At 47.4% G+C, this 12,181-nt stretch overlaps 1 protein-coding gene across 1 annotated transcript in view; it reads right to left on the bottom strand.

Moving 5' to 3' along the window:
* malt3 (MALT paracaspase 3) overlaps nt 1–12,181 on the bottom strand; it is a 97,589-nt gene that overhangs the window by 21,928 nt on the left and 63,480 nt on the right. The window contains exons 11-12 of the mRNA XM_070865105.1: nt 10,670–10,744; nt 7,343–7,470 (exon numbers count right to left, since the gene is read on the bottom strand). Coding sequence (XP_070721206.1) covers nt 7,343–7,470; nt 10,670–10,744 — 203 coding nt within the window. The remainder of the gene's footprint in view (nt 1–7,342; nt 7,471–10,669; nt 10,745–12,181) is intronic.

Below are 12,181 nucleotides of genomic sequence, written 5' to 3'. Positions count from 1 at the left end.
TGCTTGTTTTCAAATCCCTCCATGGCCCTCGCCCCTCCCTATCTCTGTAATCTCCTCCAGCCCCACAACCCCACCCCCCCCCCGAGATGTCTGCGCTCCTCAAATCCTCCCCACTTGAGCATCCCTGATTATAATCGCTCAACCATCAGCGGCCGTGCCTTCTGTTGCCTGGGCCCCAAGCTTCCTAAACTTCTCTACCTCTCTCTGCTCCTTTACAAGACGCTCCTTAAAACCGACCTCTTTGACCAAGCTTTTGGTCATTTGCACTAATTGCTCCTTATGTGGCTCAGTGTCAAATATTTTGTCTCATAAAACTCCTGTGAAGCATCTTGGGACGTTTCACTACATTAAAGGCGCGATATAAATACTATCGGCTCATTGGGCACCCCTTGTGGGTGGAGTCTATTATCGGATAACTCCCTCAGTCCCATCCTGTGGGTGGGGTTTTTTTTTTAAAACGACCCGGTAGTTTCCTGGTTATCATGAATAATTATTGAGAATGATTTAATTAACAGAATTTAAATTCCCCTAGCTGCCGTGGTGGGATTTGAACTCACGTCCCCGGGAGGCAGTCGTCAATTGCCTATCAAGGTCTATTTAAACCGCCGCGGAGCCTTTGATCTCGATCAGCCGTTGAAGAGGCTGAGAGGGCTTCTCCACATTCTGCGGCCTGCATCGAGCCGCTGGTCCACTGCAGAGGCAGCTGTCCCTGGGCACCGAGTCAACAGGCTTAGATTTCCTCAATCTGTAAGCTCAGTGCGCATTGCAGGCAAATGAGGTCACTGCTTACGCAGGCCCAGACACACAAAGAGGAGTCCGGTTACCAGGCAGATCTTTATAAAATGGCAAAATTATCAATCAGGCAGAAAGGGGTCGATGTCAATCAACAACCCTATATGTGTTCTCTGAAAGAGAGAAGTGATTTCTCTTTGTTCAAATATTTCTGCCTCTTCCCTATTCCCACACCATTCCTCCAACAATGGCGTAAAAGATTCAGAAGGTCTTGGGTTCAAGTCCCACTCCAGGCGCTTGAGCACATAAATCTAGGCTGACACTCCCAGTGCAGTGCTCAGGGAGTGCTGCACTGTCGGAGGTGCCATCTTTCGGGCTGAGATATTAAACCGAGGCCCCGTCTGCTCTCTCAAGTGGATATAAAAAATCCCACGGCACTATTTCGAAGAAGAGCAGGGGAGTTATCCCCGGTGTCCTGGTCAATATTTATCCCTCAATCAACATAACAAAAACAGATTATCTGGCCAATTATCACATTGCTGTTTGTGGGAGCTTGCTGTGCGCAAATTGGCTGCCGCGTTTCCCACATTACAACAGTGACTACACTCAAAAAGTACTTCTTGTAAAGCGCTGTAAAGCGCTTTGAGACATCCGGTGGTTGTGAAAGGCGCTATAGAAATGCAAGTCTTTCTCTTTTGATGCTGGTCTCACCTGCCATCACATGCGCACACACTTTCTAGTAGGTCAGTCACCCAGCCCGGAGGTCAGCATAGCAAAATGTCGCACCCAACTGAGATCAGCTAACTCAACACAGCTTGGATGTTACACTTTGAACCTTGTCTCGATGCCACACTGAGCAGTGTATCCAACCACAACACCGTCAAGAGAAAGTTGTCTGTACCATACCAGGTTCTAAAACAGGAAAAGCCTCAATAATAACAGTAGTGAGTCTGTCGATGAAAGAGGCCCCACCTCCATGAGAATGTTTGACAAACCTTTACTTACAAGCACGCAATGCAATAATTGTAAACGGTGTTAAAAGTAGCGCAAAATAACGTAAAAGTTGGGTTCTCCCCACAAGAACCACGACTTCACTTCAAAGTCATTCAATACATGCGAAACTCTCGAGAGATCTGGTAAAGCATTACATCAGTACAAGTTCCTTCTAGAGGCTGCATCGCCTCACACGTGCAACTTCATTGTATCAGAAAATGACAGATACTTTGAGGGTAATGTTGACCAAACTCGCTGGGTGGGAAACGGGTGTGATGCTGGTTTTACTCACCGCCCAATATTCAGCTCCCAACAACTTCATCGGGGAGTAAAATCAGGCAGGTGTACAACCAGCTCCCTCAGTTTCCCACCGGGCCGGTCAGGTTAAAATGGCTGGTTCTTCTCCCTCTCCAAATTAAAACAGGTTTAGCAAACAATTTTTTGTGTAGACAGTCGGGGGGCCGAAATTCAGCCTCCCAACAAGGCCTGTTACTGCCGTAAAGTGGGGGGCCACACGGCAGTGTCGAATGGCCAACGATTTTTTGTTGAATGGCCGCCGGTCGCAAAATTCTCCTCAGTGGCTTTTTCCGGCAGTCCCCACTTCTGCTCCGCTGCTGCCGGACCCTCCTAAGTGCGTCATCAAAACGCGCACCGCCAATCTCCCACACCGCAAGCAAAATTCACGCAAACAAATCTTGCGGCCACCACGCGGTGCCTCCGACAGCTTTTTCTGTCGGTGCGCTGTGTTTGCCGTGTGTGTAAAATGGCAGTGTGGCGGCCATTAAAGGGGTGGAGCGCACTGCCGTGGCCGCCATCTTATTTTTTTTTTTGTCCGGCCTCTTGGGTGCCAGGCCGCTGGGCCGGCCGAGACCCTCCCTGGTGGCCCAGTGGAGCCAACTAAAATAATGGCAGAGCTCACAGCGGCTCGCCCCTTTAAGTGACGGGGAGCGACGCGGTGACGCGCCAGCGCGATGATGTCATCAACGCTACGCCGATGACCGACCGCGGCGGACTCTCCGCCCGCCCCCCACTTCCGCCCCCATTATGACCGAATTCCTCTCCACTCGGGGAAAAAAAGACAAAGAGCTGCATTTCGCGCAGGTGGCCACCTCATCCACCGCGGCGATGAAAACACCGGGAAAAACGGGAGGTGCAACCCGTTTCCGGCGGGGGTGAATTTCTACCCCATGATCTTTAAAGGAATTAAAAAGACATTGGAACATAAGAACATAAGAATTAGGAACAGGAGTAGGCCATCTAGCCCCCTCAAGCCTGCTCCGCCATTCAATAAGATCATGGCTGATCTGGCCGTGGACTCAGCTCCACTTACCCGCCCGCTCCCCGTAACCCTTAATTCCCTTATTGGTTAAAAATCTATCTATCTGTGACTTGAATACATTCAGTGAGCTAGCCTCAACTGCTTCCTTGGGCAGAGAATTCCACAGATTCACAACCCTCTGGGAGAAGAAATTCCTTCTCAGCTCGGTTGGGCGAGACATTTGGACAGACGAAGAGAAGCAGAGAAGGTTAGGGAAAGAATGAATAGGAGAGTTCAAACTGATGAAGGGTTTTGACAGAGTAGATAGGGAGAAAGTGCTTCCAGTGGGAGGAGGGTGAGTAACCAGAGGGCAGAGACATAGGGGGTGGGAATTCGATCTGCTGCCGCCTCTGTCGGCGCCCAGGAGGGGCAGTAATGGCGGCGGATATCTTTTCTAGGCGGGCGGCCAGCTTTCAAATTTGTTTTCTTGGCAGGACCCGTAGCGCCTCGTGGCGCCTCCTAGTGGGACTGCCCGGGAAACTGGCGGTCCGAGCTGTAGCAGCCGCAGTGAGGGATGGAATGTCGACCCGAGGTAAGCGTGATTGTTGTTTTATTTTTTCGATTGATGTTTGTGTGGTGTCGGTAAGGTATTGGGAATGTTTTTGGTGTGATTTTTGACGATTTCTCCCCCCCCCCCCAGTGACGCCTCTCTTAGGGCGCTCCGAGGGCCAGCTCTTTAGCTCGGGATTTCCAGTTGCTCAGCCGGCCTAGTGCCCCGAGAGAGGTGAGGAACGCCTCCCTTAGCGCTCCGCCCCACACTCAGGGCCCAGCTGGTGAATTATGAGGCTGCAGACGCAAACCATTTCCCGGCGCAAAATTTACCGCCCCGCCATCATTTATCGCCTCAAAATGGGCCCCATATATTTGGGACGAGGAGAATTTGTTGGGTTGTTGTGATCTAGAATGCACATGAAAGATGATGGAAGCAGATTTGCTTTCGAAATAGTAACTTTCGAAAGGGAATTGGAGATATAAAGGAGAGAGAAAAATCTAACATGAATGATATTAGCAGCACATTTTTGTACCATCAGTATGCAGCAAAAGGAGTTTATGTTCCAGCGAACAAAAGACAGAGCACTTCAATAATGAATTCGCCGGTTTATGGAATATCACATATATTCTCATTAGCATGTTGCGTTTTACTACACAGCAGAGTTGGGGTTTCCAATGCATACTGACTGGCCTGTGCACAACAGCAGCAGTTTTGGAGAAGAGGAAAGAGAGGTGGAGATTGTGTTTTAAATTCTAAGTGCCTTTTATGCACAAGACTTATTCGTGTCCTATTTTAGGCATGGTGAATTTTCAGACTTTTATAATGGGTTGACACGCCCAGTACAATGCTGAGGAAATGCCACACCGTCAGATGAGACGTTAAACCGAGGCCCCATCTGCTCTCTCAGGTGGTCATAAAAGATCCCGTGGCACTATTTTGAAGAAGAGCAGGAAATTTCTCTCCATGACAATATTTATCCCTCACTAAAAACAACAGATTATCCGGTCGTTATCTGATTACTTGTGGGAGCTTGCTGTGCGCAAAATGGCTGACGCGTTTTCTACATTACAACAGCGACTACACTTCATTGGCTGTAAAGCGCGTTGGGGCATTCTGAGGTTGTTAAAGGCGCCATATAAAAGAAAGACTTGGATTTATATAGCGCCTTTCACGACCACCGGACGTCTCAAAATGCCTTACAGCCAATGAAGTACTTTTGGAGTACAGTCAGTGTTGCAATAAATGCAAGTCTTTCTTTTAGAATCTTGCTGGTGAGTAGGCGGAGGTTGAGAATTGTTAGCCAATGGTTTCCGGCTCTCTTTCATACTGGCCCATAATTTGCTGTCAAAATAACGGTGAGGCTAATGGCACTTGCCGTTGTTTATGCGTAAATGCCACAGCAAGATCAAGCGAGGGCAGATGCGCGGTTAAACATGGAAATCGAGAGGTCGCTGCCCAAGATTCGTCGTTCCGAACTTTGCTTTGCGAAAAGGACATCTCGCCACTGGCCCACCAATGAAATTCATCGAACAGCGTGGAGTCCGTGTATATGCGCGGAAACCATGAACTAAACTCACCACAGAAAGTTCAGTCCTGTCCATTTCAGTCTAAGTACACTTTTAACGACATGATAAAACTGTTAATTACTACCAGTCAACCTCTCTGGCACCGAAAATTATCTATTGCAAGAATGGAATCTCATTCCTTCAGCATTTAATTGTTGTTGGAGATAAAATAAAAAATGTAAGTTTAAAAAAAAACTGTTCCTGCCTCTTTATATTCTCTCAACCCAATCTTTCTTTCTCTCTATACCTGGCTTGATACTGAATTCATCCATTCTTGCATTTCCTTCTCAGTCTTTGCACTGTTAATTTCACAATTCTTAAATCTGATTGGTTACGGGGATATACTTTCGTTTAGGCACTTTACAGCCTTCTGTACTCAACATCACGTGCAACAATTTCAAACCATAACCTCTGCCCCTATTTTTTTTTGTGTTTTTTTTCTCTTTCCCACAGCAGCTGTTGACAATTCTGCCATTCCCATTTACACCCTATCTAGACTTATCTTTTGTTTCTTACCTTGTCCCATTACCATCTCCTTCTGCCTTGCACCATCACCTGCTTTGTCTCTTAATCTCTCCTGCCTTCCACCCTATCACAGACCTTCCCTTTTGTTCTTTCCTCCCCTCCCCTTTTCCCTGCCCCTGCACTTGCTTAAAAACCTGTCACATCTCTAACTTGTTCCAGTTCTGACGAAGGGTTACCGACCCGAAATGTTAACTCTGTTCCTTTCTATATCAGAAGCTGCCTGACCCACCAAGTATTTCCAGCACTTTCATGTTTTTATTTCAGAATCCAGCATCCGCAGTATGCTGCTTGTGTAAGGAGATAAACTGTTTCTTGCCCTGTTTAATCATTTCCCCAGATTTCCTGTTTCCCTTGCTATGACCCTATCAGCTTGGGCTTTCAGCAAGTTGCCAAGAATTTTTTTAAATTTTAAAAACCTACATGTTCAAGGGCAAGGTAAACTAACAGCAGACGATGTTACATGCCCTGTCACAACATATTCTGGCCCTTTGTTTTGTTCCAATTTTGTCATTGGCCTGATCAGTGGAAACATTGAGAATGTTTTTTTCTTTGTTGTCTTCATGTTGTCATTCATGTATCTATTTACATGACCTGGGTTTGACTTCTTCCCCATTTCTATTTGTAAGCTGTCTATTTGTAACAAGGGAGTTTATCATCTGCACCAAATCCAGCGATACTTCCTCTTAGCTTATTTTTCCTTTCTCCTTCAGTCGGAGAAGGCAATAACTTGCATTTATATAGCACCCTTCATGACCTCAGGAATTCCCACAGCGTTTTATAGCTATTTGTAATGTATTTGCTTCATGGGTTCTTTGCAACACATTGCTATTAAGAACTGGTTGGTTTATTAACAAAGGTTTAACAATCACACTACACATTACCGGTTCATCCACCAGGCTCACAACCACCTGCCCCATCGTGGATCCCCCGAACCCAACTGGCCGGGGTTTTATTGAGTCTTGTGAACATCATGTGACTGGCTAAGCCACTCACAATGCAACTATTTTAAAGTAAAACTATAATTCAAATGCCCCCCCCTTAAAAGTGGGCACTAGAACCGACAAATTCACAAATTAAACATTTTAAACAAGTAACGGTCGAATTAAAATTTGGTTGCCGGGGGTGATGATGCACTCCAGTCCCTCCGGCGCCCACCTCTCGCGGAAGGCCGCGAGCATACCAGTGGACACCGCGTGTTCCATCTCCAGGGACACCCTGGCTCGAATGTAACCGCGGAAGAGAGGCAGACATCAACAGCTCTATAAACCTGTGAGCATTACACCAATTCAGTACTTTTTGAAGTATAATCACTGGTGCAATGTAGCCACCGCGTCAGCCAATTTGCAACGTCCCACGAACAGCAATGAGGTAAATGACTATCATTTTTTAATGAGATTGGTTGAGGGGGCTAAATATTGGCCAGGACACAAGGAGAACTCCTTGCTTTTCTTTACAACAGTGCCATGAGATCTTTTACATCTTATCGTTACTACATTGCTGTTTGTGGAAGTATGCTGTATGCAAAATGGCTGTTGTAGTTCCTAGATTATAACAATAACTACACGTCAAAAAGTACTTCATTGGCTATAAAGTGCTGAGATTGTGAAAGGCGATATATAAATGCAAGTTCTTTCTTTTTTCTCATTTTCAGCCAAGAAATAGCAACACATTATCAGTAAAGGGGGGAATTGATGTAAAAGTAAGGACCACACTTACCTTCAGAGACATTCTCTAAAATCTGGGTGACTTTCTCTTTCTTCAGGATATGCCTCTTGAGATACTTCATAAAGATTCCCGAGCTGTGCTCTCCGTCTTGTACCTCATACGCTTCCGCATCTTCACACCTTCAATCCCAGCCCAAATTAAAAATATTAAATTTTTTTCCATTGCGATAGGTTTGGATTCCATCCCGCTTACAATGTTTACCCCTTCTCCCTCCTCGCCACCTGATGGCTTGACTACTCCTGGCTCGACAGCAGTGTCATCCAATAGATTAGTCACGAGCTGCATGTGGCTAATGGGAAATCCAGATATTGCCAACAGGAAATCCAGATGTGGTTAATGGGAATTCCAGATATTGCCAACAGGAAATCCAGATGTGGTTAATGGGAAATCCACATATGACTAACGGGGAAATCCAGATGTGACTACAGGGTAATTGTATTTCTGATTCGGAAATAAAAGGAGTAATAGAGACCATTGGCGGGCATGTGATCTCTGTACTCACGGTGCCGACATGTGAACTTTAACCTTTTGGTGCGCTTGTTGGTAAAATGGTAAGATGGAAAGCTGAATGGTGGTAGATGTTCGTTAAGTAAATCTAAAGCTGTGAAGTACGCACAACTAAGACAGTGTCGCTGTGGCCACGCCTGTGGCTAGTCAGCAACTTCTATTGAACGACACTTGTTGTACAAGAGCTGGATGTCCTCTAGCACCTTGTCTAAGCTCAGTGGATAGCTCCCTCGCCTCTCAGTAAGATATTAGATTTAAGCCCCACTTGCGCACAAAATGCAGGCTGACACACCAGTGAAGTACTAAGGGAGTGCCGCACTGTCGGAGGTACCGTCTTTCGAATGAGATGTGAAACCGAGGCCCCGTCTGCCCGCTCAGGTGGATGTAAAAGATCCCATGGCACTATTCCAAAGAAGAGATGTCCTGGCCAATATTTATCCCTCAACCGACATCGCTAAAACAGATGATCTGGTTATTATCTCATTGCTGTTTATGGGAGCTTGCTGTGCGTAATTTGACTGCTGCGTTTCCTACATTGCAACAGTGACTACACTCCAAAAGTACTTCATTGGCTGTAAAGCACGTTGGGACACCCTGAGGTAATGGAAGGTGCTATAGAAATGAAAATCTTTCTTTAATGCAACAGTGATACGGGCCGATCAGCCTAGACCAGTGGTGGCAAGATGGTTTTGCCTGTCTGTACCTCCAGGCTCAACCACCAGAGAAATGACATAGGATATACAGCACAGAAACAGGCCATTGGGCCCAATCAGTCCATGCCAGAGGTTATGCTCCACTCGAGCCTCCTCCCGTCTTTCCACATCTAAATCTATCAGCATAACCCTCTGTTCCCTTCTCCCTCATATACTTGTCCAGCCTCCCCTTAAATGCATCCATATTATTCACCTCAACCACTCTCTGTGGCAGCGAGTTCCACATTCTCACTACCCTCCGGGAAAAGGAGTTCCTTCTGAATTCCCTATTGGATTTATTGGTGACTATCTTATATCGATGGCCTCTATGTGAAAGAAAGACTTGCATTTATATAGCGCATTTCACAACCACCGGACGTCTCAAAGCACTTTACAGCAATGAAGTACTTTTGGAGCATAGCCACTGTTGTAATGCAGGAAACACAGCAGCCAATTTGTGCACAGCAAGCTCCCACAAATAGCAATGTGATCATGACCAGATAATCTGTGTTTTTATGATGTTGATTGAGGGATAAATATTGGCCAGGACTCCGGGGATAACTCCCCTGCTCTTCTTCGAAAATAGTGCCATGGGATCTTTTACTTCCACTTGAGAGAGCAGACGGGGCCTCGGTTTAACGTCTCATCTGCAAGACGGCACCTCCGACAGTGCACTAGAGTGTCAGCCTACATTTATGTGCTCAAGTGGGACTTGAACCTACAACCTTCTGACTCAGAGGCGAGTGTGCTGCCCACTGAGCCACAACTGACACTGGTAGACTGGACTTTACAGATAATACAGCAGCCATTGCGACTGTTCCAGCCGGATTATCAAGGGGTTAAAAATTCCGACACTGCAACTGCTGGATCGCGTGGGAAACCAATTCCAGCCAGGATTTTCCACCCATTAACTTTCAATACGCATGGGATGGCACTGTGTAATGTGATACACACAGCTGGCTCCCAAACGGAAGCGTCGTCATCAGATCCTTTAACCCTTGGTTGGCTGGTGGTAGGGGAAGGCGGATAGAAAACGGGAACTCTCTCCTCCTCGCCCCTCCACTCAAAAATGCTGGTGAGGCTGGGAGTCCATTGAAAATGTCAAAACTGCGATCGATAGATTTTTTGTTAGATAAGGGGAGTAAGGAGCCAAGGCGGGTAAATGGAATTAAGGTACAGGTCAGCCGTGATATCATCAAATGGCGGTCAGGCTCGAGGGGCGAATGGCCTCCTCCTGTTCCTATGTCACACTGCCTCAGTGGAAGAGGGAGGACCTTACGAGGCTGTGGTCGGTAGACGGTTATTGGGGCCCAGAAATGAAGGACTCAGTCCTGCATCTGCAGCATAACTAAGACCGCTCATTTCCACCTCTGTAACATCGCCCGTCTCCGCCCCTGCCTCAGCTCACCTGCTGCTGAAGCCCTCATCCATGCCTTTGTAACCTCCAGACTTGACTATTCCAACGCACTCCTGGCCGGCCTCCCATATTCTACCCTGCGTAAACTTGAGATGATCCAAAACTTGGCTGCCCGTTTCCTAACTCTCACCAAGTCCTGCTCACCCATCACCCCTGTGCTCGCTGACCTACATTGGTTCCCAGTTAAGCAACACCCTGATTTCAAAATTCTCATCCTTGATAACAAATCCCTCCATGGCCTCGCCCCTCCCTATCTCTGTAATCTCCTCCAGCCCTACAACCGCCCCCCCCCCCCGTCCCTCCGCCCCGAGATGTCTGCGCTCCTCTAATTCTGCCCTCCTGAGCATCCCTGATTGTAATCGCTCAACCATCGGTGGCCGTGCCTTCTGTTGCCTGGGCCCCAAGCTCTGGAACTCCCTGCCTAAACCTCGCCGCCTCTCTACCTCTCTTTCCTTCTTTAAGAAGCTCCTTAAAACTTTTTGGTCACCTGCGCTAATTTCTACTTATGCATTCGGTGTCAAATTTTTCTCATAAAACTCCTGTGAAGTGGCTTGGGAAATGTTTCACTACATTAAAGGCGCTATATAAATACAAGTTGTTGTTGTTGCATCTGATCTTTGAGAGGATTGTCACCAAGCGGAGAAATGCCTGCGACCCGGTTATCGTTCACGCCCCAAAGGTTATCTCAGGAGGGATACTCACGTTGCATATCCATAAACGATATTCCCGGTGGGAGCAAGTGGCTGGAGATCTGAGGGAAGGTAATCCTGATTATACCTGGGAAACAAAAACCGAAGGAATCAGTGAAACAGCTCAAGTCTCTCAATGGCAGATACGTTCATGTATTACTGGAAGGTGACTGAATCTGAATCTGAAGCCATGTGGTAGGCAGGCTGGGTGCTGCAAAGGCCCAAATACTCAGGGCAGAGGGTTTCCATTTCTGCATTATTCAGGTTGAGGGGGGTGAGGGGGAACTGTAATAAATAGTCTTATACTGGTTCCCTCGCTCAGGTTCCCTTTGCCCAAGTTGATGACACTGAAGGATTCCAATCACATCAAATGAGGAATTGTACAGACAGCTGAGTTACAAGGGCAAAATGCAAAAAGAGGCCTTGATAAGAGGTGTAGCAAAGAACCTCGAGATTAAAAAAACTCTCCAACAGAAGGTGTGATCTGATGGGAAGGGGAAGGTTTTCCACCGAAGAGTTGAGACAAAGAACTCAACATATCGTAGGCTAAATGGTCCGGTCCATATCCTACACCAGGCCCACCCCTAAAAAAAGAGAATAAAATAAATATCTAGAGAGCTTTTCAGGGCAGACGGTGCAGAGACGAAGTGTTCGTGCCACCAGCTGTCTGTCCGAGCAGGACTAATACCAGCTACTTGTCATGGTCGTATGCCTACTATGTCTATCCTGATTGTGTGTTGTATCTGACTATATTTGAACTACCGCTCCCTTAATAAAATGCCTTATAACCCCAAAGACCCTTTGGGTGTCTGTGTGTGACCTGTGATCCTAATCTTACGGTCTGGGTGTATGGGGGTAGGGGAACTAGGGGCTGGGTGTATAGGGGTGAGGTGGGCTAGGGGCTGGGTGTTTGGGTGTAGGGGGACTATGGTCTGGGTAAATGGGGGTGAAGGGACTATGGTCTGGGTGTATGGGGATGAGGGGAGCTAGAGGCTGGGTGTATGGGGGTGAGGGGAGCTAGAGGCTGGGTTACGGGGGTGAGGGGAGCTAGAGGCTGGGTGTATGGGGGTGAGGGGGGACTATGGTCTGGGTGTATGGGGGTGTGGGAACTATGGGCTGGGTGTACATGGGTGAGGGGGACTATGGTCGGGTGTACATGGGTGAGGGGGACTAGGGACTGGGTGTATGGGGGTGAGGGGGACTAGGGGCTGAGTGTATGGGGGTGGGGGCTCTAGGGGCTCTAGGGGCTGGGTGTATGGGGGACTATGGCCTGGGTGTAGGAATCAGCATGGCACCCACCACTTTTGATCCTTGGCCCCAACTAGCATGCGGTTGGCGAGCTGCCAACGTGTAAAACTGACGAAAGGTCATCGACCCGAAACGTTAACTCTGTTTCTCTCACCACAAATGCTGCCTGACCTGCTGAGTATTTCCAGCATTTTCTGTTTTTATTTCAGTTTGCAGCATCTGCAGTATTTTGCTTTTGTTTAGGCAGCTTGGTAATCTGGAGGCGGGATATTCAGGT

Source organism: Pristiophorus japonicus, chromosome 21 (genome assembly GCF_044704955.1).
Source record: "Pristiophorus japonicus isolate sPriJap1 chromosome 21, sPriJap1.hap1, whole genome shotgun sequence".
NCBI classification, from domain to species: Eukaryota; Metazoa; Chordata; class Chondrichthyes; family Pristiophoridae; genus Pristiophorus; species Pristiophorus japonicus.
This window is presented reverse-complemented; position numbering and strand designations above follow the sequence as displayed.